At 40.8% G+C, this 27,808-nt stretch overlaps 1 protein-coding gene across 36 annotated transcripts in view; it reads right to left on the reverse strand.

The window, feature by feature from the left end:
• LOC128701616 (phosphatidylinositol 4-phosphate 5-kinase type-1 alpha) overlaps positions 1–27,808 on the reverse strand; it is a 573,763-nt gene that overhangs the window by 394,174 nt on the left and 151,781 nt on the right. For all 36 annotated transcript variants that reach the window (XR_011394183.1, XR_011394184.1, XR_011394182.1 and 33 more), the window contains exon 2: positions 3,646–3,734. Coding sequence is in view for 31 of the 36 variants with exons in the window: in XM_070101702.1 (XP_069957803.1) it covers positions 3,646–3,734 (89 nt within the window). In the remaining 5 variants the exon portion in view is untranslated. The remainder of the gene's footprint in view (positions 1–3,645; positions 3,735–27,808) is intronic.

Consider the following 27,808-nt stretch of genomic DNA (forward strand, 5'->3'; position numbering starts at 1 on the left):
TGTACAACTCGTTATTAATACAACTGTTGCTTAGGAAACAATTTTAATATGTACCTCCTTTCTCTCCCCAGGAGAAAGGAACATAGTGCACAGAATATGCATGCAAACAACAGAGCTGGAGCCATTAAGGAGAGCTGAGCCATGAAACATCCAACACCTCTCAGAGCTAGAACTGACCAGAGTTTGGTACAAGTTGAGTAAAACTGATGGCAATAGAATATTAAGTGATGCATCATATTGTCCTGCACGTGACACCAAGCGCAGCACAGGTTGTCCACCAGGTACGACTGAAAGATATGTACCACAAGTTGGGTATACCTGTGATGTATGATATACCTGAGACCAATTTTGTGTGTGTTTCTACAATTCTAATTCAGCAATCTGGCCCGAGGCCAGGCTTCTAGGTGCTAGCCCTGGTCAACTGGGTTGTTGCTGTTGGCGGCTCATTGGCCCACACATCCATCACAGCTTGGGTGGTCTATCATTTGGTATCTCAACACGGAGATACACCATGACGCTTTCGAGACAGCCACTGGCATGAGCCTGGAAACAAAGTATTCAAGTCAAGCTAAAACCCAGCTGATACAGAAACTAATCATCAAGAGTTTATAATAAGCCCACCCTAACACTAAGGGCCAATTCTTCTGTACTGGTGTCCACAGCATATTTTCCAGTCATATTTGCTGCATCATCTACAATCTTTTTATTTCATTTTTGATGCCAAGCCAATGATGGTTCACTTTAAGTTGTTGCTTTGCTTCTCTCTAGGCTGGAATACTGCTGTACATTAACAGCCCCTTTTAAGATGAGTGAAATTGTAGATCTAGAGAGTGTACAGAGAACCTTCACTGCATGTGTAAATTTATGATGTATCGAAACTACTGGAAACATTTCAAGTCCCTCAACCTACACTCCATGAATGCAGGTGAGAAAGATGCATGATAATTTACACTTGGAAAATCCTGGAAGGACTGATCTTAAATCAACATGCAGAGATCACTTCCTATGAAAGGAGGCGGCATTATACCCCCAATGAAATGCAGGGGTGCCATGAGTATACTAAGAGGACAACACAGTAAGTATAAGAGGGCCAAGATTTTTCAACAACATCCAACCATACATAGGGGGGATTACCAGCAGATCCTTGGTTGTCTTCAAAAAAGAACTTCACGAGCTCTTTAAGTTAGTTCCTGATAAGCTGGGCTGTAGTGCATATGTTGCACTTGATGCAGCTAACACCAACAGCCTGGTTGATCATACCTTCATCCACTGGGATATCTGGTCTGTGACACAGCCACAAGAGCACTGACCCACCTTTACTGTTCATGTATTCATCAGGTATCAGCTACTGGGGCTTGAGGTCTGTCTTGAAGACTTTTAAATCCCACACTAAATCTCTTGTTGCTTGGTAAATTCAATCTGAGACATCTTAAATAGAAAAATGTAGCAAGGACTGTAGTCGCAGTATCATCCATCAGCTGGGTTGTGACACACATGATGGACTGTGTATGGCCTGCACCAACAGCCTAGTCAATCATGCCTTGTTTGGGACCCAGCCAAGGGAGACAAAGACTCCCCCCCCAATAAATGGCATTAGGTAAATAATAAACAATGCCATTATGACAACATTACTCAACAATGGACCTATCTTTGGTGAGCACATATTTTTATAAATTCTGTATTTCTATTTTAAATGTTCATTTTTTATTATGGACTCGTAGATGTGGAGTACATCACTAGTTGTACAGCTGATCCATTTTTATGGGTAAATTAGGTTGGCTTCTCATATTTTTTCACTTAACAAACCATTCTTCTGATCCCTCTCTAGGATGTTAAGCAAGGGTTGACCGTTAAAGGGCAGTCTACCTGATGTCTTTTTCAAGGGATGCTGTCCCCATGATGCAGTCCCACACCAGCCTTCCTCATTGTTGAACTGATTGACCAAGCTATTGGTGCAAACCTTATGCAGGCCAACATATGTACCACAGCCTGGCTAATTAGGCAATGACTTGAACTTATTGAGTGCCTTCTTGTAGACAGCTAGGGGTTTGTTAGTAATTTCCCTGATGCATGATGAATCTTGGTCCCCTTATACTTACTGCTTTTCATTGGAGGCATTTTGCATCATTTGCCAAGCCTGATGCCCTCATGAAGTTTCTTTTTTTTTTTTTTTAATTTTTATGGCCAAACCTTCCAGAATTTTCCACATGTAAATTATGATGCATCTTTCTTGCCTACATTCCAAGGAGTACAGCCTGAGCAACTTCAGGCATTCCCAGTAATTCAGGTCCTTGACTATATTTATACAAGTAATGAGGATTCTCTCAACATTCTCCAGCTCTGCAATTTTTTTTGCCAGCCTGGGGCCATATTTTTCCAATTCTTGCCTAGTAAACCAGGGTGTTATTAATGGCAGCTCGCTGGCCAATATATTCATCACAGCTTAGTTGATCTATCACTTGTTGGAGACTGGTGATCCAGTTTCCTCTTGAAAACTTATGCACACGATTCCAAAGTATTTCTGATATCTTCTGGTATGTTGAATAGTCTAGGTCTATGGATGTTGCCGTCAGCAGCCACCTGGCTTAATTAAACATCCATTACAGCTTAGCTGATATGGCACCTTTACAACTAGTGGTCTAGTTTACTCTTGGTTGCATAACTTCTAGCTTTGATCCAGCAACTTATTCTGTATCTACTGGAAGTAAAATGAGGAGTTTTAAATCATAAGAAAGAAGGAACACTGCAACAGGCCTACTGGCCCATGCGAGGCAGGTCCAATTCTTCCACCGGCTTAAGCCAATGCCTTAACCTAGTCAGGTCAGTCACATTCACTTAAAGCATCTGACCTAGCAGCACAAGCTAGTCAGATCCAACTAATACCCACCCACACCCACTCATGTATTTATCCAACCTATTTTTAAAACTACACAACGTCTTAGCTTTTATGACGGTACTCAGGAGTTTGTTCCACTCATCCACAACTCTATTACCAAACCAGTGCTTTCCTATATCCTTCCTGAATCTGATTTTTTTCCAACTTAAAACCACTGCTGCGAGTCCTGTTTATGCTAGCTATTTTTAGCAGGCTATTTACATCCCCTTTATTAATTCCTGTTTTCTATTTATACACCTCAATCATATCCCCCCCCTAATTCCACACCTTTCTAGAGAGTGCAGAGTCAGGGCCCTCAGTCTATCCTCATAGGGAAGATTTCTGATACATGGGATCAACTTTGTCATCCTCCTTTGTACGTTTTCCAGTGCATTTATATCCATTCTGTAATACGGTGACCAAAACTGTGCAGCATACTTTAAACGAGGCCTAACCAAAGATACATAGAGTTGAAGAACAACCTGAGGACTTCTATTATTTATACTTATTGACATGAAGCCAAGGATTCTATTAGCTTTATTGCAAACACTTATGCACTGTTGTCTTGGTTTCAGACTACTGCTAACCAGAACTCCTAAATGGATATTGACAGTGTTCTCTAACTATGCCTAGGGAACAATTAAAGAATACTGCATTTATTCTGAACTTCCTCCTGTATCTCTCACTCAAATAAACTGTTATGGTGAATATACAGCACTTGTTTTTTTTTTTGTTTTTTTTTTTACATCAGACTGCTAGGTCATACTTACATCAACAGGTGGCGGGCGATGTTTGGTGTCTTTCGCATCCTTAGCATCTTTAGAGTTGTCTTTAGGGCTGCCATCTGTAGCTCCTCCATCTGGGGAAGACAAAGCCGAACATAAGTAAAGGCATGGAGAAACACTGCCCTATAATATAAGTGAAGACATGGAGAAACACTGCCCATACAACAGCCAGGGTTTGTTCATGGAAACTCTCATACAGTTCAGGTTATCCTAGGTAATTTACACATGTTAAACTATTTAGAACAAAAAGCCACAATACCATGACTGGAACAATACACAAATAACCTGAACATTCCTAGGAGAGGGGAGCTTACGATGATGTTTTGGTCTGACGTGGACCATTTGGTAAATGGTCCAAGTCGGACCAAAACATCATTGTAAGTTCGTCTCTCCTATGTGGGGGTAATTTTTGTTATGTTAAACTACATTTAATAACAGTATTTGTGTGTGCCTGTACCTAAATAAACTTATATACCTACATCCTCTCTCAACACTATCACTACCATCTGCCCTTTTGAGGTGCCATGATACTAGTGAAGGTTCTTGATCCTAGGAACTGCAATTACTCTCCCCATTCTTGAATCAAATATGATTACCTCCCATTCACCTGGTGCTGTACGACCCCTACTGGATTGGCGCTTCCCCACTAACACACTAAAAATGTGCCAACTGCTTAAGTACACCTCCAGTGGCTCACTTCTTTGATGCAACCCAACACCTGCTTCTCTCTATATTCTAACATACATTACCATTAACAACACTGCGCTAGCCAAAGATTCGAACCCATGTTGTACTGGCCCGCCATTGTGAGCAAGAACCACATGACGCCTTAACCCACAGGACCACCCAATGTACAAGAACCAAGTACCCAGCCAAGCTAGGTGTGTTACTCTTGGTCTGAGGACATACGGAGGTGTGGGAGCTTTCAAGCTAATTTCATTCTCATCCCTGTTTGGTGTACTAGCCCACGAGCAGCACATATATATATTATTGTAACCACGAACGAGTGGTTCTTGTAGGATTGGGTGGTCCTGTGGGTTAAGGCATCATGTGGTTCTCGCTCACAATGGCAGGCCAGTACAACATGGGTTCGAATCCTTGGCTAGCGCAGTGTTGTTATTGATCAATACCACTCATTTGTGTTTACAATAATATACATTACCATGTAATAACCAGTGTATCTCAGATCAAGGAGGATACAAGAGAGCTCCAAAGACACACGTTGCACATGCTTAGACGGAGGAAGCGTTTCTCTACTGATGAATAAGAAACTTGTGCAACATTTGGATAGCTATTAGAGGTTTTGCCCACCAGGGGTTTTATCAATCTGGTATAGACTCATTATATTTGAACCAATGAGGTGAAAGTAGTGGAGCATTTTTTGTAGAAATAGTAACAGACTACTGTTACTATTTCTAGTAGTAGTATAGAAGTGTAGTAGTAGTAGTTGTATAGAAGTGTAGCAGTAGTAGTCGTATAGAAGTGTAATAGTAGTAGTCGTATAGAAGTGTTTACCTGGAGTTTACCTGGAGAGAGTTCCGGGGGTCAACGCCCCCGAGGCCCGGTCTGAGACCAGGCCTCCTGGTGGATCAGAGCCTGATCAACCAGGCTGTTGCTGCTGGCTGCACGCAAACCAACATACGAGCCACAGCCCGGTTGATCCGGAACTGACTTTAGGTGCTTGTCCAGTAGTAGTAGTAGTATAGAAGTGTAGTAGTAGTAGTATAGAAGTGTAGTAGTAGAAGTGTAGTAGTAGAAGTGTAGTAGTAGTAATATGGAAGTGTAGTAGTAGTAATATGGAAGTGTAGTAGTAGTAATATGGAAGTGTAGTAGTAGTAATATGGAAGTGTAGTAGTAGTAATATGGAAGTGTAGTAGTAGTATAGAAGTGTAGTAGTAGTAATACAGAAGTGTAGTAGTAGTATAGAAGTGTAGTAGTAGTAGTAGTAGTAGTACAGAATTGTAGTAGTAGTAGTATAGAAGTGTAGTAGTAGTAGTATAGAAGTGCAGTAGTAGTACAGAAGTGTAGTAGTAGTAGTACAGAAGTGTAGTAGTAGAAGTAGTAGTACAGAAGTGTAGTAGTAGTACAGAAGTGTAGTAGTAGTAGTACAGAAGTGTAGTAGTAGAAGTAGTAGTACAGAAGTGTAGTAGTAGTACAGAAGTGTAGTAGTAGAAGTAGTAGTACAGAAGTGTAGTAGTAGTACAGAAGTGTAGTAGTAGTAGTACAGAAGTGTAGTAGTAGTAGTAGTACAGAAGTGTAGTAGTAGTAGTACAGAAGTGTAGTAGTAGTACAGAAGTGTTGTTGTAGTAGTAGTAGTGTAATGTAGTAGTACAGTAGTAGTAGTAGTGTAATGTAGTAGTATAGCACAGTAGTAGAGTAGTGGTAGTAGTAACAGTACAGAAGTGTAGTAGTAGAAATATAGTGTAGTAGTAGAAATATAGTGTAGTAGTAGAAATATAGTGTAGTAGTAGAAATATAGTGTAGAAGTATAGTGTAGTAGTAGAAGTATAGTGTAGTAGTAGAAGTATAGTGTAGTAGTAGAAGTATAGTGTAGTAGTAGTAGAAGTATAGTGTAGTAGTAGTAGTGTAGTAGTAGAAGTATAGTGTAGTAGTAGTAGAAGTATAGTGTAGTAGTAGTAGTGTAGTAGTAGAAGTATAGTGTAGTAGTAGAAGTATAGTGTAGTAGTAGTAGTGTAGTAGAAGTATAGTGTAGTAGTAGAAGTATAGTGTAGTAGTAGTAGAAGTATAGTGTAGTAGTAGTAGTGTAGTAGTAGAAGTATAGTGTAGTAGTAGAAGTATAGTGTAGTAGTAGAAGTATAGTGTAGTAGTAGAAGTATAGTGTAGTAGTAGTAGAAGTATAGTGTAGTAGTAGAAGTATAGTGTAGTAGAAGTATAGTGTAGTAGTAGAAGTATAGTGTAGTAGTAGAAGTATAGTGTAGTAGTAGAAGTATAGTGTAGTAGTAGTAGAAGTATAGTGTAGTAGTAGTAGAAGTATAGTGTAGTAGTAGAAGTATAGTGTAGTAGTAGAAGTATAGTGTAGTAGTAGTAGAAGTATAGTGTAGTAGTAGTAGAAGTATAGTGTAGTAGTAGAAGTATAGTGTAGTAGTAGTAGAAGTATAGTGTAGTAGTAGAAGTATAGTGTAGTAGTAGAAGTATAGTGTAGTAGTAGTAGAAGTATAGTGTAGTAGTAGTAGAAGTATAGTGTAGTAGTAGAAGTATAGTGTAGTAGTAGTAGAAGTATAGTGTAGTAGTAGAAGTATAGTGTAGTAGTAGAAGTATAGTGTAGTAGTAGTAGAAGTATAGTGTAGTAGTAGTAGAAGTATAGTGTAGTAGTAGTAGAAGTATAGTGTAGTAGTAGTAGAAGTATAGTGTAGTAGAAGTATAGTGTAGTAGTAGAAGTATAGTGTAGTAGTAGAAGTATAGTGTAGTAGTAGTAGAAGTATAGTGTAGTAGAAGTATAGTGTAGTAGTAGAAGTATAGTGTAGTAGTAGAAGTATAGTGTAGTAGTAGTAGAAGTATAGTGTAGTAGTAGTAGAAGTATAGTGTAGTAGTAGAAGTATAGTGTAGTAGTAGAAGTATAGTGTAGTAGTAGAAGTATAGTGTAGTAGTAGAAGTATAGTGTAGTAGTAGAAGTATAGTGTAGTAGTAGTAGAAGTATAGTGTAGTAGAAGTATAGTGTAGTAGTAGAAGTATAGTGTAGTAGTAGAAGTATAGTGTAGTAGTAGAAGAATAGTGCAGTAGTAGAAGTATAGTGTAGTAGTAGTAGAAGTATAGTGTAGTAGTAGTAGAAGTATAGTGTAGTAGTAGAAGTATAGTGTAGTAGTGGTAGTAGTATAGTGTAGTAGTGGCAATAGTATAATGTAGTGGTAGTAGTATAATGTAGTAGTGGTAGTAGTATAATGTAGTATAGTAGTGGTAGTAGTATAATGTAGTATAGTAGTGGCAGTAGTATAATGTAGTAGTGGTAGTAGTATAATGTAGTAGTGGTAGTAGTATAATGTAGTAGTGGTAGTAGTATAATGTAGTAGTGGTAGTAGTATAATGTAGTGGTAGTAGTATAATGTAGTAGTGGTAGTAGTATAATGTAGTAGTGGTAGTAGTATAGTGTAGTAAAGTAGTGGCAATAGTATAATTAGTAGTGGTAGTAGTATAATGTAGTAGTGGTAGTAGTATAATGTAGTATAGTAGTGGTAGTAGTATAATGTAGTATAGTAGTGGTAGTAGTATAATGTAGTAGTGGTAGTAGTATAATGTAGTAGTGGTAGTAGTATAATGTAGTAGTGGTAGTAGTATAATGTAGTAGTGGTAGTAGTATAATGTAGTAGTGGTAGTAGTATAATGTAGTAGTGGTAGTAGTATGTAGTATAGTAGTGGCAGTAGTATAATGTAGTAGTGGTAGTAGTATAATGTAGTATAGTAGTGGTAGTAGTATAATGTAGTATAGTAGTGGAGTATAGCATAGTAGTGGTAGTAGTATAGCATAGTAGTGGTAGTAGTATAGCATAGTAGTGGTAGTAGTACAGTATAGTAATAGTAGAAGTGTAGTAATAGTATCGTAGTAGTGGTTGTCGTCTAGTCGTATCAGCGTGGGGGGAAGGGGGGAGCTTTTCCTGTGTAGAGCTGTATCAACTCGCCTTACGACTCAACTGGGCTCTAAACAATGCGAAAAGAGGTACTATAACAGTAGTAATAGTAATAGCAGTAGTGCAACAACTACTACATTATTCTCTCCTGTTCTACCTCCCCCGTCCCCCTGCCGCCCTCTTGTGTATTTTCTGGCTCCCTTCCCTTCTCGCTTCTTTGTGTGACTAGTTAACAGCCCAAGTCAGACCGAAACGTCGTCACAAGTTTCAGTCTCCTGTGTACGGATTGTGCATAATACACTACAATCACATCCTCATTGAGTTGTAAACAAGCGTAACTTTACAAGTTGAAAGCCAAAAGAACACACATGGCGAGATGTTCATTAAATTTAGCCTCAACAATATGGTTACATAGGAGCGTAAAACTCTCCAAACTAGTTAAGAGGTATGTTGGAGGCATCCAGGTAAGCGTATATAAAACGTTTCAATGGAGTATGATGCTTTGGAACTTAGCAAAGAGAACCTTAATTAATACGCTCCATCATTCATAGAGCTTTCATAAATAATTTCTCCGATAGTTTTTTTTCAAGCCTGAAGTTGATTTTGCCTGTACGAGATCATCTCAAGGATACGTACCAGTCCTTCATACCTCCAGGGTGTTATGTTTACACTTTTACCTATCAAAATGGTTATAATCAAAACGATAATTTTGAAAAGGGTGGACTGGTAAGCCAGCTGAAGGCCTCGGTCGATGACCAAAAGCTTCGGCTGTGGATCATCGTATGACTAACACCCGCGTCAGAAAACATTTGTCCTGTTTCCTGACAACTCTTACCTAGCTGTTACCTGTGGAGTACCTGTGACAGATTTCCCGAATAGTTCTACTCTCACATCCCAGCCTGAGGACAGATTTCATTCTCGACTGCATGATCAGTCATGCTGCGGCTGTTCGTGACCTGCTTGACTGGGTTTGGCCTGATTCGGCGAAAATATTAAGTATTATGAAAATCTACCTGTCGTGTTTCTTATTCATGAATACGCCTCAGGATGATTATAGCAGGAGTATACAATACTGGTATTAAACCAGGAGTCCTGGTTGGGTACAGGGCCACAGGGGCAGTGATTTCTACAGGCAAACCAACACATGACAACCAAATTGGGGTAGTAAGAGTTACATAATGGGTGTCAGTCGAGACTGTGTGAAATACACCAGCAGTCTGGAATACCAGGTGCGCATCCGGCAGATATGAATTCTTGCCTCATTACCTGCAACTTCCGGTAATGGAAGCGGCAGTCACTCCTCAAGGTCAGCATGACAACCCTTATTATGGTGGTACTCCACCTGTTTCTCATGGTAACGGCCACCATGATGGAGATGCTACTTCTGTTGGAGACCACTGGCTATGACCTAGGTGACTTTATTGCTACAAGTACTCAGCAGAAGGTTGGTAAGACAGGTGTAGCATTCAAGAACCGATACTGACGTAACTTTTCGCCTGCCTAACAGTTTCATCGGATAAAGAGAGCTGATTACAAACTGGAGACAGTAGAAGTGGTGATATCTGACGGATATCTGAAGGACGTTTCCAATGGCCAACGTCCCCTCGGTCCAGTCCCAAACCTGAAGAGATAATTTGAGGTGATCAGACCCTCAACCTTGATAGATGATCTGTCTCTTAGCCTGAAGCTAAGAAGCAAACTTGAACATTACTTATTTGAGGTTAAACTACCTCAATTTAACCAACATAATCCTAAATATATGTTTAATTAACCGCTAAACACAAAACGACATAAAGGGTGGGTAAGTTTGGCAGCGGGAATGGAGCCCCTTTGTTTAATTTGTTGCAAACATTATTCTCGTTATGTACGGTGACTTTTTTATGCACGGTATGAGGAAGTGCTGGGAGGAGTCAATCCCAAGCGTCAATACTCTCTCTCACGCACCTCACTCCCACCACACCTTCCACTCTCCCACACCCACATCATCCAACCTTTTTTCTTATTTTATTCTATATCCTGCCCAGTAACGCAGCTAGGATTTCCATCTAGAGGGGACTTAAGCCAAGATTTCAATCTGAGGGAGATTAAAAAATAACACAAAATGCTTTAATGTAATCTCTTTATTTAAGAAGGGAAACAGACAGGAGACGATAAACTGCAGACCAGTTTCTGACATGTATACCTTGTCTGGTAATGGACCAACTTATCAGGGGGAGAGCAGCAATACACTGAGAAAAGTGATTTCATAAACAATAATCAGTATAGGTTCACGGTTGGCAAATCTGTTTTACTGACATGGCTGGGTCAAATACTTGAGATTCAGGTGGGAGTTAGTTAGTTAGTTTAATATGTTTATTATGAACCCCATACCCATCCTGTGGGCGGTAGTCAAAAGATTACAGAGGTACATAATTGGTCCAGGGACTGGACTCCAAAGTTTTGATAACTGAGCAAGTTACAGAGGTAATGAACTCACAATTTACGAAGGTAATAAACTCCAGGTAGGTCTGATCACAATCATGACAAGTTACAAAGGTATTTACAGATTACAGAGGTACGTAATGGGTCCAGGGACTGGGCCCCCAAAGTTTTGATAGCTGAACTAGGTACAAAGGTAATGAACTCACAAGTTACAAAGGTAATGAATCCTGTAAGAATGGTTACTTACGTTTATACATGGCTACAATCATGAACAAATTATAGAGTAATGAGCAATTCACACTTCCACACCCAGTCACAACTGTAATGAGTTATTGGTGCAAATATTGATTGAGTCACACACACACACACACACACACACACACACACACACACACACACACACACACACACACACACACACACACACACACACACACACACACAGTAATGCTTGGGTGGGAGTAACAGGAAATGTACTCCGATGGATCAAAAAGTATCTTAGGGAAAGGAAGCAATGAGGGATTATCAGGAAAGAGACGTCAGAATGGGGAAGAGTAATTAGCGAGCTTCCACAAGGATAGGTATTAGGATCAGTACTATTTCTGGCTTATGTGAATGGCATTCCAGACGGAATTGATTTAGATAATCCTTGTCTGCTGATATAAGACTAATGAGAATAAAATAGACGAGGACAAGGAAAGGCTCCGAAGAGACATGGTTAAACTGCAAATTCCAAGAGTGGTCAGATAAGTGGTTGCTTAAATTCAACCCCAGTAAATGTAAACTCATGAAGATTAGGGAAGGAGCAAGAAGAAAAGAAACAGGGTATAAATTAGAGGGACAGACGCTGCAGACCTCACTCAAGGTTAAAGACCTAGAGATAAGCATAGTTCCCAGTATACTGCCCGAGGTTCATATCAGCCGAAAACCCCCTACAGCAAATATTCGTTTAGCCTATTTAACACTAGCCTTCAGGAATTTCAACAGTCATTCCCGGCCCTTTAAACAATAGACATTAGGCCCATCCTGGAGTATACAACACCACTATGGAATCTGCACCTGAAAAAGCATGTTAATAAATTTAATAAAGTGCAGAAGCATAAAAGAAGGCTTGTTCGTGAGCTAAGGGGCATGAGCAACGAAGAGAGGCTAGTGGAACTAGCCCTGACGACACTGAAGACAGAAGAACCAGGGAGGACGTGATAACATACAAAATACTCAGGGGAACTGATAAGGCAGACAGGGATGGACTGTTTGAGAAGCGAGAATTGGAACTCGGGGACATTGTAAGAAGTTAGTCACAGATAAGCTACGGAGATGTTAGGAAGTATTTATTCAATCTCGAAGTGGCCCTGAAGTGGATGTGGTGGAAGCAGGCCCCATACACAGTTTTAAAAGCAAGTACGATAGAGACCATGAGGATAAGAGGTAGCGAATCTGAAAAGTAGCAAGTTCAAAGTACGTAGGGCCTGGATCTGAGAACTGACCCCTGCAACCATAAAGAGGTGAGTACACGTACACGTACGCACACGCACACACGCACGCACTGCTGTCGCGTGACAAATCTGCTTATTTAGCCATACTGGACGTGACTCCTCGCGAACTTGTATTGATAAACTAAGTGATAAACTCATGATTTACATCATTACGTGATAAACAATCTCTCTACTATACAGGAAATGCTGACAAAACGAACGTAAACCTTGATACCTTGAAGTCTACTGTACGTCAGTGGCAAGCACCCGGGGCTGGTAGAGACGGCACGTTTAGCAAAAAGAGACTTTTTATTAACCACGATGATTCACTTGCAAGAAGCTTTATTAAGTACTTTATAAAGCCACTCGTAAGCAAAACGTCGTAATAATAAAAGGTTTACTTCTGCCATGCGTATCTTTTTTTCCCAGACATTTTCTACGGGGTGCCTCACTACCTAGGCTTCACCACGCCATCTCGTGATGTAAACATTTACAAAGTATCCATGTCAACTGATATGAAGGTCTGACTCTCCATATATCGTCCACTTAAGATACACTCATAATCATCTCATGACGCTTGGAACATACAGCATAATTACAGGTGTTTAACAAGTACATCACATTTTTGACAAAACACACTGAAATCGTGCAGCACCTGGGAAATTGAGGGTTTTCCAAGCTTATTTCCTGGGTAGCATTGAAAAGGGGTTGGACAAATATTTTTGTTAGTGAGTTTGGGTTTGAGAGAGAGCTGCTTAGTATGGGCCAATAGGCCTGCTGCAGTGTTCCTCCTTTCTCAAGTTATGATCCATGGAAGACAGTTCGAAATCCCTGGATCAAGAGCCCTTCACCTTGAAGGAAATTTTTCTACTGACTCCAGTCTTTCCGCCACATGGCAGAAATCCTTTGTTTGTGACTTTTCAAAATCCTGGAGGAACGTGCAGAATGTCAGATTCGTCTTATCCTCTTACCAGTTACTACACCCACCACCACCACAAGCAGTAACCATCCCAGAGGCTTACGTAAGAGGAATCTCTCATTTATGCTCGTTATGTGTACGGGCTTCACGTCCAATATGGCAGACATGTAACCCGTGACGTCATGTGCAAAACCTTGATAGTGAATGACAGCACACGTTTCCAAGATTTATGAGTTATCTAATGAGAGAGAAAAACCTAACAATCCTGCAGGAGTGAAAAATGTTACATAGGTTTCCTAAAGCATCCTTCAGGTATCCAGACAGGGACAGAAACAGTTCATGGTTTCAAAGATAAATCTAAAGAGGAAGTCAAAAAAAGGACCCAGGAGTTTGAAGCTCAAAAACTCAGCTAGGTAATATAAACGCTAGTGATTTGTGCTCTCCGTGGAAGCCACGTAACCCAGTACCCGACTCAGTAATTTTCTATATTTTTCCTGAAGTAAATTATAGTGTCTGAAGCGCTGCTGATTTACGTGCGTGCAACAGTGAAGAAGGAGTTGAGGGAGAGGGAAGGAAGGAGGGAGAGGAAAGGAAGGAGGGAAAGGAGAGGAAGGAGGGAAAGGAGAGGAAGGAGGGAGAGGAAATGAAGGAGGGAGAGAGGAAGGAAGGAGAGGAAAGGAAGGAGAGAGAGAGGAAGGAGGGAGAGAGGAAGGAGGGAGAGAGGAAGGAGGGAGAGAGGAAAGAAGGGCTCTTACAACCGAAAAACCCAGGCTTAAATCCCCAGTCAGGACAAGGTATATAAACAAGATTCCTTTCATAAGAAGAAATAATAATAGTAATATTACTGTATGTAGGTTGGTAAAATTACCTACAATATGTAAAGTAAAAGGACACAAGTGCAATTAATGTGACATTTTATTGTGGCAGCGTTTCGCTCTCAAGTCTTGACAAAGCTCCTAGAGAGCGAAACGCTGCCACAATAAAATGTCACATTAGTTGCACTTGTGTCCTTTTACAATACTATTACTACAACTACAACTCAATAATAATAATAATAATAATAATAATAATAATAATAATAATAATAATAATAATAATAATAATAATAATAATAATACAAATTTATTGTCTAAGATACATTTGTGATAAAACGATTTCCTAAGTGGAATATATATCACGAACTGCTCATGTTTATACAGCATTAAATAAGTACCTGAGGTACTAGCTCAGGAAAATTTGATTTGAATTTCACAAAATTAATATATTTCAATGATGCTATGTAATACCAACTAAATTTAGACCTAAGATAGCTCAGGTTGGATTAAGCTGAATTACATAACGTTAACTTAAACAAGGTTTGAGGAGGCTGCTAAGTTAGTTTTGGATAGTTCATTACCTTTGTAAATTGTGAGTTCATTACCTCTATAACTTGCTCAGCTATCAAAACTTTTGAGTCCAGTCCCTGGACCAATTATGTACCTCTGTAATCTTTTGACTACCGCCCACAGGGTATGGGGTGCATAATAAACATATTAAACTATATTACCTATAGTTTAGATGCTCGAGTCAATGTGGGTAGTATGCGACCTTGGTACATTTTCTAACTCTGCTCTGGCTCCTGTCTTAAAAACGTTCCTGTGAGAATGGAACAATATTCAAGTTTTGAAAGAACCATTGACTTTTAAAAGTATAATCTTTGGCACTGTTTCTCTTGTATGGTATTTCTTATATGTTATTTTCCTGGTCTTTGATATATTTGTCTTATTGTAGTTTCTAAATATCTGATCATTTGACACAACTATTCTTAAGTCTTAATAACACGATTACAAACAAATCATGGAATGGGTGGGCCTCAAACCCATGACAGGGCTCGAGTCATGCTGGCGTGAGATTACTCTGTAAAAACGTGTATTTGTGGTCACAGTGGGGCCCATACTGACCTTCCTGTGGTTTACAGAAATATACCTAGTTGAATCCTGTTAGAGGCGACTGGTCCAGTGGTTAATACACTGCCCTATAGTTTTAGAACTCACCTGCTATGGGTCTGAGCCCCACCCGTTCTGTGATTTAGAGACAATCTTCCTGGACACTGTATACCGTGCTGATGTTAAGTTCTTCAATCTTTTCATATGTAAATAGCTGAAAACCGTCACAACTGACCATCACGTTATTTTGCATTTACCCAATGGAAAACTTTGCTGATATCCAATTTAGTGTTTCTGTCTTCAACTGGGACAAATTTCACACTTGTTTTGGTATCGTCCGCAAAGACTGATATGAAGCTGTGGCTACTATGTCTAGTATGAAGAGGAGAAATAGTAAAGGTGCCTTGGAATACTGATTATTATTATTATAATCAAGGGGAAGCGCTAAACCCGGAGGATTATACAGCGCCTGGGGGGGGGGGGGATGTGGAAGGCATTCAGGCATAATTCGGGGAACTGGAGCACAGATCCAATTCCCTAAATCAAGAGCCCCTCACCAACATCAAGGAACCTTCCTTGAGGGGTTGGAATACTGAACTTCTTGCTTTGCTGAGATAGAAATCTGTTTTGTATATCTTTGGATATGATAAAAGTATTATTAATACTTATCCTGATAAAGGTAATGGAATAGTGTTAGTACACGAAGTGATTATATTAGGAAATTACTTCCACTCTGCATTCCCAATGTTAGAAATTTCCCTTTTACCATACCACGGGTGGGGTTTGATCCCGCGGTCAGAGAGTCTCAAAACTTCCCTTTTACCTTCAGTGAGGTATAACTTTGAAGAATTCACAGTTTTTCTACTCCCGGAGCCCGGTCATGGGCCAGGCTTGTCTGGTGCTTGCCTGGTCAACCAGACTGTTAGGTAAAAGGACACAACTGCAACTAATACGACATTTTATTGTGGCAACGTTTCGCTCTCCAGGAGCTCTGCCAAGCCGTTACAGTAAAGGCAACGGTTTGACAAAGCTCCTGTGAGAGTGAAACGTTACCACAATAAAATGTCACATTAGCTGCAATTGTGCCCTTTTACCTAACAGTGTTGGTAATTCTACCAACGTTGTTACATCCAGGCTGTTGTTGCTGGTGGGACCCAGTTTTCCCTTGAATACTTCTACATTTGTCCCCAAGCAGCGTTTCTGATATCTTCCGGCAAGATGCTGAATAGTCTGGGGTCACGGATGTTGATACAATGTTCCCTTACTGTGCCCACTGCACCCCGCTTTTCACCGTGTTTATTTTGCACCCACATCTCTCACTCCAGTATGCTGTTAAGGTAGTGTGTGGATTTGGAACAAGGCCCTCAAATACTTTCCAGATACTTCTCCCGTATATCTACTGACTCCATTCCATAGGCTATCATTCTATGGCAACATCTGTAGAAAGAGATTAAAAGAGGAGAGGAAGAGGAGAAAGAAAATGAAGACAGAAGAGAGGATAGTTAGACAGCAAGAAAGAAGGGAGAGAACGGAAGAGAAAAACGACAAGGGAGAGAAAAGGGAGATGCAGAAGCAAAGCATACTGCACACAGCAGTAACAACATTGTGACTGGTAACAAGGGTTCTATCCTCGTAACAGGACTGAAGACAAGCTTCCCTGTTGACTACCTGGTCAGCCAGGTTGCTGGTGTTAGCCGTTCACCTCTTCGCAACTCAGCAGTACCCGTGTCAGGATCACTTCCTCAGTACCTGGGTCAAGGTCATTATTCCAACAGTACCTATCTCAAAGCAGTCCCTCAAGATCATTAATCAGTACCTTCTCAAGGTCTTTCCTTAGCCAGTATTTTCTCAAGTTCACCCTTCAACCAGCACTTTCTTAAGGTCACCCTCCAACCAGTACCTTCTCAAGGTCACCCTTCAACCAGTACCTTCTCAAGGTCACCCTCCAACCAGTACCTTCTCAAGGTCACCCTCCAACCAGTACCTTCTCAAGGTCACCCTCCAACCAGTACCTTCTCAAGGTCACCCTCCAACCAGTACCTTCTCAAGGTCACCCTCCAACCAGTACCTTCTCAAGGTCACCCTCCAACCAGTACCTTCTCAAAGTCACCCCTCAACCAGTATCTTCTCAAGGTCACCCCTCAGCCAGTACCTTCTCAAGGTCACCCTCCAACCAGTATCTTCTCAAAGGCACCCTCCAACCAGTACATTCTCAAGGTCACCCTCCAACCAGTACCTTCTCAAGGTCACCCTCAACCAGTACCTTCTCAAGGTCACCCTCCAATCAGTACCTTCTCAAGGTCACCCTCCAACCAGTACCTTCTCAAGGTCACCCTCCAACCAGTACCTTCTCAAAGTCACCCCTCAACCAGTACCTTCTCAAGGTCACCCCTCAGCCAGTACCTTATCAAGGTCAATCCTCAGTCAACCCCTTTTTTCAAGGTCACTCATCAATCACTCTAAGCCCTCAACTGGCTCACATACATCACTTGTTTTCACCAAATTAAGACTCCAACGCTCACTTTAGCTGAATAAATTAAACGTAACGCTCCCAGATGTTCCCAACATCACCTTGTAACCTGTAACATCTATTAGTGTCTTAACCTTGTAACCTGTAACATCTATTAGTGTCTTAAGCACTTGTAGGATATCCCAGACTTAATCCTGTAGAAGTCTTAGGCGAGTACAAAGCAAGCACCCACACCACCACCATCACAATATGGAGATCAACACCTCTAATGCTAGAACACACAGTGAGAGCTTCTGTTTGTATTGACGTAGTAATTCAACACTGGCGCACCAGTGGTGGCTTGATCAGTGATAGTATCTTTGATATACCTTTGATGAGTTTCGAGAGTCTTACTACTCTCGGAGCCCGGCCATGGGCCAGGCTCGTCTGGTGATTGCCTAGTCAACCAAGCTGTTACTGCTGGAGGCCCGCTGCCCAACATATCCATCACAGCCTGGTTGATCTGGCACCAGGTGAAGATATTTGTCCAGTGTTCTCCTGAAGACTTCTACACTTGTTCCAGCCGTGTTTCTGATATCTTCTGGTAAGATGTGAATAGTCTGGGGCCACGAATGTTGATATAGCACTAGTAAACCAGTGGTGGCTTACTGATACCCAGCACTGGTACACCAGTGATGGCTTGATCACTGATACCCAGCACTGGTACACCAGTGATGGCTTGATCACTGATACCCAGCACTGGTACACCAGTGGTGGCTTGATCACTGATACCCAGCACTGGTACACCAGTGATGGCTTGATCACTGATGAAGATTGAGACACTTATGCAGCATATGGGAATCTTTATTCAGGAAACGTTTCGCCACACAGTGGCTTCATCAGTCCAATACAAAGAGGAAGGCGTAAGGAGAGGAGGAGAATGAGGTAATCAGTCCCTCAACCTGGAGTCGATGTGTTCAGTCCATCAATCTTGTAGAATTGATGGACTGAACACATCGACTCCAGGTTGAGGGACTGATTACCTCATTCTCCTCCTCTCCTTACGCCTTCCTCTTTGTATTGGACTGATGAAGCCACTGTGTGGCGAAACGTTTCCTGAATAAAGATTCCCATATGCTGCATAAGTGTCTCAATCTTCAACTTGTCGGTTTTTCAAACCATTCATCACAATTGATCACTGATACCCAGCACTGGTACACCAGTGATGGCTTGATCACTGATACCCAGCACTGGTACACCAGTGGTGGCTTGATCACTGATACCCAGCACTGGTACACCAGTGATGGCTTGATCACTGATACCCAGCACTGGTACACCAGTGGTGGTTCGATCACTGATACCCAGCACTGGTACACTAGTGATGGCCTGATCACTGATACCCAGCACTGGTACACCAGTGGTGGCTTGATCACTGATACCCAGCACTGGTACACCAGTGATGGCTTGATCACTGATACCCAGCACTGGTACACCAGTGATGGCTTGATCACTGATACCCAGCACTGGTACACCAGTGATGGCCTGATCACTGATACCCAGCACTGGTACACCAGTGATGGCCTGATCACTGATACCCAGCACTGGTACACCAGTGGTGGCCTGATCACTGATACCCAGCACTGGTAAACCAGTGATGGCTTGATCACAGATTCCCAGCACTGGAACACCAGTGATGGCTTGATCACTGATACCCAGCACTGGTACACCAGTGATGGCCTGATCACTGATACCCAGCACTGGTACACCAGTGATGGCCTGATCACTGATACCCACCCAGCACTGGTACACCAGTGATGGCCTGATCACTGATACCCAGCACTGGTACACCAGTGGTGGCTTGATCACTGATACCCAGCACTGGTACACCAGTGGTGGCCTGATCACTGATACCCAGCACTGGTAAACCAGTGATGGCCTGACCACTGATACCCAGCAGTGGTACACCAGTGGTGGCTTGATCACTGATACCCAGCACTGGTACACCAGTGGTGGCTTGATCACTGATACCCAGCACTGGTACACCAGTGGTGGCCTGATCACTGATACCCAGCACTGGTACACCAGTGATGGCCTGATCACTGATACCCAGCACTGGTACACCAGTGGTGGCTTGATCACTGATACCCAGCACTGGTACACCAGTGGTGGCCTGATCACTGATACCCAGCACTGGTAAACCAGTGATGGCCTGATCACTGATACCCAGCACTGGTAAACCAGTGATGGCCTGATCACTGATACCCAGCACTGGTACACCAATGCTGGCCTGATCACTGATACCCAGCACTGGTACACCAGTGCTGGCCTGATCACTGATAGCCAGCACTGGTACACCAGTGCTGGCGTACCAGTGATCTTAAGTTTATCACAAGGACCCCAATGGAAGTAAGTCCCTATCTGACTTTTGGAGTTATCCTAGGTAATTTACACTACGTATGATAATTGTACTTACGTGTACATGTGCCTCATTTTATTTTTAAGGAAATTAGGTACACCCGCAGTGTGATGCTACCGTATTCTATATGCCTGTCTTGAGAAGCCTAGTGGAAGAGGAGGACTGTGATGAAGACAAAGGGCAGCATGGAGAAGGCAAGGGGGATGAAGAAGGAGGGGGGGGTGCAAGAAACGGTGAAAGGGGAGGGGAGGACCAGACGGGATTCCAACACCACCTCGTTAGGCAGGACAAAAAATACACCATGAAACCGGCTCAAGGCTCATGTTATCTTGATTGTCACTCTTGTGTTTCCTCCCCCCCCCCCTCTCTCTCTCTCTCTGCCTACCTCACATCTCTCCCCTCACTCCCTCTCCCACATCACCACCATGTGTCTACTAATACTTTGTAAAAACTGTACACGTCTACAATTTGTTCATCTTCCCCTGCGTCCTGCTCTAAGCCCATTTTATCCCAGGTAATCCAATTGTTGTAATTCCATGTGTTTACCAATATTACTTCGTAGAACTCTGCAGATATCCTGATGAACGATGCCACTGGTAGCGGTCTGTAGATACTTCGCGTGCTTAACTCTCACCTCTGTAGAGGAACTATTTCCAAGGTTCACTTAGGAATTGTAGGATGGCGTTTGTGCCTTGTTTCACTCGAAAAGGTCGTCTATATATGTCTGGATTCTCACAAGGAAACATTGTGTAAAATGTGTCCAGAATGTTTCAATACGAAACGTTCGTATTTTATACCATTTTCACAATTACCAAACGAGCCTGGGCCATGGCCGGGGTCAGAGAGTAGAGAAGCTTTCGAAACTCTTCAAAGGTATATCAAAGGTGATGCATATCCAAACTATCTCAATTGTAAAGATGGTGTACATTACAGGGTTGTTGTGAACTAAATGCATTTCCACCACGTGTGTGGGAGGAGGGGACTTAAAAATCCAACACAATATTTAAGAAATGTGATAATGCTTAATTTTAAATTATGAATATTGAGTTTCACAAGTTATGAGCGTGTAATAAAAAATTTCTTCAAAGTCAAGCTCGGGGTTACAGACATGTCAGGAGTGTTGGGAAAGTTTGCCATTACATTCCTGAAAAATAAACTGCATAGACTGTTTGCTAAATCTCTCTCAAAAAAAAAAAAAACTGCGTTCTTAGTATTTCTCTCCTTTCTTTTGCCGTCAATAAAAGTTACATCTCCCTCAAGCAAGTGTTCAATAAGAGAGATGGTTTCCACCTTTTAATTATGTGTATGAGAAAAAAGTATAAGGAATTACTTTCAATTTCGCTGATGGTTCGTTGCTCCCTCCCTCCTGGGTGTAGTACCAGTCATTCAATTTTTGCCTCAACTTTCTAATTCTGTAACCACAATCTATTTTTATTAGTCAAAGAGTCTGCAACCTTTGAAAAGTTCTGGCGTGATTCTGATTATAATAGGAGCCAGGGGGGGGGGGTCCCATCCCAACTCGGATTACCCTCTTTTTTCTTAATAGTTCTAGTACCTTCGTGACTAACGAAATCTCAAGAATACGATTGTAAACCAGGGAACGGGTGGGGTTTGAACTCATTACCTGCCATAGGTTCAAACCCCACCCGTTCCCTGATTGGTTCTAGTACCTCTAAGATCATTCTTTCTAGCCATACCTATGACGTACATATGTGAATAAATGGTTTACAAAACCGACAGGTTGATAAATGAGAAACTTGTCCAACATTTGAGTATCTTGATTCTGAAAAAGTTTCGCCACGCAGTTGTTTCTTCGGTCCAATGCAGAGACAGGTGGAAGAGGAAGAGTTTGAGGTAATCAGTCCCTGGAGTCGATGTGTTCAGTTCATCAATCTTGACAACAGTGGAGCATATTTGCGGAGATGGGGCTTATGTATTGATGCCAGTATAAGAAGCTACTGCATGGAGAAACTTTTCCAGAATAAAGATACCCAGATGTTGCACAAGTCTTTCGCTTATCGACGTACATACGAGAGGTTTTGGATGGATTTACATTTCTGACTGCCTGGCTAACGTTGTTGATGCTGCTAGCGACTCGCTTTTTAAGATTTTTGTCCCGAGGGACAACTGAGTAATGTTGCTCATCCTATGAGTGAATATAATGAAATAAAAATAGCACATTACAGCACAAATAGTTGCCAAACCATCCTTATTTAATTATACAGGTAATCACTATCTTTACAATTAAAGAGTCTACGTATCTATAATGTCACTAAAAATTCACCTATTAGCAAAATAGGTACCTGGGTGTTAGTCGACTGGTGTGGATCGCATCCTGGGACCGAAACGTTGTCAATAAAGGATCACATTATACTGCTTAAGTGTTTATATTTCCACAGTGTTGGTGTTTTATAACATTTCCAAAAATTTACCTAATTTGCCCGAAATGTTCTGCATAACAAGGGGTTTTTCTATATATGTCGTAATAAGTCACTGATGTCAGCTAGACCTGTAAACCTTGAACTTGTAGAAATAAATATTATTATTAACTGTAACGAATGCTATCAATCTTAGTTACAATGTACTCACACTCTTCAAACATGTCTGAATTATTAATTTGCTACGCTTGTAATGTGTCACATTATAAGATAAATTGGTACTAATTCTTGTGTTTATCTTCCTTTCCACACCGTTGACATTGTCTTGAAACTGAACACATGTGCAACGCTTGGCTATCTTTATTGTGGAAACGTTTTGCTACACAAGTGGTTTCATCAGTCCAATACAAAGAAGAATAGTGAATGCTAGAAGGAGTTTGAGGTAATCAGTCCTTCAGCCTGGAGTCGATGTAATCAGTCTATCAATCTTGAAAAGATTAATGGACTGATTACCTCAAACTCCTGATGAAGCCAATGTGTGGTGAAACGTTTTCACAATAGAGATACCCAAGTGTTATACATGTGTCTAATTTATCAACTTCTCAGTTCTCTGAAACCTTTATCTACACTGTCTTTCCTCTCATTCTTAAGAGTTGCTACATCAACCTGCCGCATATACAAGTAGCCTGATGAATCCTGACCACCCGTCTCTGCTTGTCTATATTTTCCTCCTTTGTTAACATAAACAAGTACTTTATCTAATGTAACCTTACTGTTTTGCTGTGCAGATTCACGACTAACACACTTCTCTCACTGAACCCGTTGTTTTCCAAATTTTATATTTGAATTTTCCCGGTAATTGCTGCAATGTTTTCTTGTGTTCGTATTTCTGCCAACTCACCATGTGTCATTCCCTGCGCTGTTAACATGAGATGGTATCTACAGACACACTATTAATAGTTTGTCATTTTCTAACATTTTTATATTTTCTCTTATTTACTCTGCAACACTGCTGGTGATATTTCTGAAGTTCAAATTGAACAAGGTTGACAATAAATACAAAATTACAGCAGTTTATTTTTTTAAATAACTTTGGTGGTCTGCTAAAGAGATTGATTCAGTCGCCTAATCCTGGACTCTTAAATTTTTCAAGATGTCTGCTAAATTTTTAGTTTCTAACAAGGGTATAACTGGAGTTATGAAAGCCTGGCTAATCTGGTACTTGGAGGAGGTAGTTTTCTGGCAGATATGTTCATGCTATTCATATCTTCCAAGCATGTTCAGTAAGGTCGCGATTTATTTATTCCCAGGTAATGTGTTTATTGTTAAAACTGAATTTGCTCAAAACAGTCTGGAGACGAACTGTATTACGTGATGGTGTTTATGCATGAACTAGCTGGCAGTAGGTTATTCGAGTTTGAAGACTTCGACATCATTATGTTAGCTGACAAATCATTCTTTTTCGTGAATATAAGGTCAAGGGTATTTTCCAACTTTATTGCTTCTATTACTTGCTGGCTTACGGCAAATATTTCAGCTCTGATTGATTGTACGTGACTGCTCGTCTAAACTATCACTTATCAGTGTTTGTTGCAGTCCTCCATGTTATGTGACATAAGCTGACATCACCAAGATATTCGGTGCCGGAGTGATGAGGATTTACGGGCAGCGTTCAATTTTTGCTTCTTGATCTTTAAACTCTCTGAAAGCTGACACATTCTAAACCTTAATTAATTGTGTTGAAGAAGTCTGAGCTTTGCTCAGACTTCTCCAACACAACTGTCCTCAAAAAAATTGTTAAATTATACCATGAATTCAGGAAAGATCCTAGACATAACCTTAAGAAAGCGACAAAGCAAATGTCATAGTAATTATGGACAAGGTAGATTATAGGAGAAAAATAAACATGATATTAGGAGACAGGGAAACTAAGGAGCCTCCTAAGACTGGCCACACCTTGTTAGATTGTACACCGGTATCCATACTTGGATGAAATGAAGCTTATAATATTGGTCTCTGTGAAGGCTCCCAATAGTGTATTAACTCTATAATGGTCACTTAAAGCAGGGATTTTGTAATTATGGTTTCATTTAAGACCTTGTGTATCGGCAAAATAAATGTAGCTACATTACGGACGGTTGTAGAAGACTTTTATGCCTTGCACAAACATCTGTGTGATTTTGATGTAACTGCCACTGTACTTACGCTCTGTCCAATACGATTCCAATACAGTAGTACAAGCGTATCATTTCTTGCCAGTATTCTTCTCTTCCTTTCACAAAAACTAACTGGTCTGCAAGGTAATAATTACTGAATTTACATGGATGTTCACGTGACCTGACTCACTCGCTTTCTTTCGCGTGGAAAACTGGACAGTGCCTCATATCAGTATTTCTTATTTAGTGATGTATAGCACGGCAGAATTTTTTCTCTCTTAGCGCCTTTAAAGAGGATTTTAACGGCATTTATTTTCGTGATCGTAGATTCATGTTCCAACTTTTTTTTTTTTTGACAGTCCGTATCCCTACCCCCCCCCTACCCACAATGGACTTGTGTGGACAGCTTATTCATTGAATTTCGTACCGAAAACGACCTGCATTTTCAACAAGTATACAAAAATTAAAAAAAAAAAAATACGACTTATAACCAAAACAGTGTGACTGATCAAGCTATTAAACAAAAAGACCTGGTCTGGGACCCGGCCAAAGTGGGCGATGACCCACCAGACTATCACAGGTATAAAGTATATACAAAACTTGCTTGCGAGCGTCATTTACTGTTAAAGAACTAAAAACAATCGACCCATATTCTCAACCTAAGAGCTTAAATGTAGTTATATTTTTATCGCACAAGTCGGCGAGGAGACCGATCGCATTCCTTCAAGGTTTTATACATTATAATTGTTGTAACATTATAAGAACAGTCCTGCATACGAACGATCACGAGAGTGCAAATGGTGGGTTTATCTGGAGAGAGTTTATCTGGAGAGAGTTCCGGGGGTCAACGCCCCCGTGGCCCGGTCTGTGACCAGGCCTCCTTAGGTCAGTGTCCCAGGATGCGACCCACACCAGTCGACTAACACCCACATACCCATTTTACTGATGGGGAACATAGACAACAGGTGGAAAGAAACTTGTCCAATGTTTCTACTCTGGCTGGGAATCGAACCCAGGCCCTCACCGTGTGAAGCGAGAGAGTTAACCACCAGGCCACCAGAGCCCTGTGTGGGCAGAGGGATTACACAGAATAAAAAATAATGTGTTATATATATATATATATATATATATATATATATATATATATATATATATATCATAAAACTGTACCATGATAATGTGGGAAAATCACGAAATCGTTTGGAATTTTATTATTTTTCACAGTGGTGGTTCTGGATATTGTAATATCACCTGTGTTTACTGTGATTTTATTGCATTATATATGTGTATGTATGTATATATATATATATATATATATATATATATATATATATATATATATATATATATATATATATATATATATATATATATATATATATATATATATAGGTAATACATATTTTAAGAAAAAGAGGATAAGTATACAAGATGTGATGTAGGGCGAAATGACAGTAGTTTGTTGGATTATGTATTGGTAGATAAAAGACTGTTGAGTAGACTTCAGGATATACATGTTTATAGAGGGGCCACAGATATGTCAGATCACTTTCTAGTTGTAGCTACACTGAGAGTAAAAGGTAGATGGGATACAAGGAGAATAGAAGCATCAGGGAAGAGAGAGGTGAAGGTTTATAAACTAAAAGAGGAGGCAGTTAGGGTAAGATATAAACAGCTATTGGAGGATAGATGGGCTAATGAGAGCACAGGCAATGGGGTCGAAGAGGTATGGGGTAGGTTTAAAAATGTAGTGTTAGAGTGTTCAGCAGAAGTTTGTGGTTACAGGAAAGTGGGTGCGGGAGGGAAGAGGAGCGATTGGTGGAATGATGATGTAAAGAAAGTAGTAAGGGAGAAAAAGTTAGCATATGAGAAGTTTTTACAAAGTAGAAGTGATGCAAGGAGGGAAGAGTATACGGAGAAAAAGAGAGAGGTTAAGAGAGTGGTGAAGCAATGTAAAAAGAGAGCAAATGAGAGAGTGGGCGAGATGTTATCAACAAATTTTGTTGAAAATAAGAAAAAGTTTTGGAGTGAAATTAACAAGTTAAGGAAGCCTAGAGAACAAATGAATTTGTCAGTTAAAAATAGGAGAGGAGAGTTATTAAATGGAGAGTTAGAGGTATTGGGAAGATGGAGGGAATATTTTGAGGAATTGTTAAATGTTGATGAAGATAGGGAAGCTGTGATTTCGTGTATAGGGCAAGGAGGAATAACATCTTGTAGGAGTGAGGAAGAGCCAGCTGTGAGTGTGGGGGAAGTTCGTGAGGCAGTAGGTAAAATGAAAGGGGGTAAGGCAGCCGGGATTGATGGGATAAAGATAGAAATGTTAAAAGCAGGTGGGGATATAGTTTTGGAGTGGTTGGTGCAATTATTTAATAAATGTATGGAAGAGGGTAAGGTACCTAGGGATTGGCAGAGACCATGCATAGTTCCTTTGTATAAAGGCAAAGGGGACAAAAGAGAGTGCAAAAATTATAGGGGGATAAGTCTGTTGAGTATACCTGGCAAAGTGTATGGTAGAGTTATTATTGAAAGAATTAAGAGTAAGACGGAGAATAGGATAGCAGATGAACAAGGAGGCTTTAGGAAAGGTAGGGGGTGTGTGGACCAGGTGTTTACAGTGAAACATATAAGTGAACAGTATTTAGATAAGGCTAAAGAGGTCTTTGTGGCATTTATGGATTTGGAAAAGGCGTATGACAGGGTGGATAGGGGGGCAATGTGGCAGATGTTGCAGGTGTATGGTGTAGGAGGTAGGTTACTGAAAGCAGTGAAGAGTTTTTATGAGGATAGTGAGGCTCAAGTTAGAGTATGTAGGAAAGAGGGAAATTATTTCCCAGTAAAAGTAGGCCTTAGACAAGGATGTGTGATGTCACCGTGGTTGTTTAACATATTTATAGATGGGGTTGTAAGAGAAGTAAATGCGAGGGTCTTGGCAAGAGGCGTGGAGTTAAAAGATAAAGAATCACACACAAAGTGGAAGTTGTCACAGTTGCTTTTTGCTGATGACACTGTGCTCTTGGGAGATTCTGAAGAGAAGTTGCAGAGATTGGTGGATGAATTTAGTAGGGTGTGCAAAAGAAGAAAATTAAAAGTGAATACAGGAAAGAGTAAGGTTATGAGGATAACAAAAAGATTAGGTGATGAAAGATTGGATATCAGATTGGAGGGAGAGAGTATGGAGGAGGTGAATGTATTCAGATATTTGGGAGTGGACGTGTCAGCGGATGGGTCTATGAAAGATGAGGTGAATCATAGAATTGATGAGGGGAAAAGGGTGAGTGGTGTACTTAGGAGTCTGTGGAGACAAAGAACTTTGTCCTTGGAGGCAAAGAGGGGAATGTATGAGAGTATAGTTTTACCAACGCTCTTATATGGGTGTGAAGCATGGGTGATGAATGTTGCAGCGAGGAGAAGGCTGGAGGCAGT

The sequence above is a fragment of the Cherax quadricarinatus genome, chromosome 78, assembly GCF_038502225.1.
Source record: "Cherax quadricarinatus isolate ZL_2023a chromosome 78, ASM3850222v1, whole genome shotgun sequence".
NCBI classification, from domain to species: Eukaryota; Metazoa; Arthropoda; class Malacostraca; order Decapoda; family Parastacidae; genus Cherax; species Cherax quadricarinatus.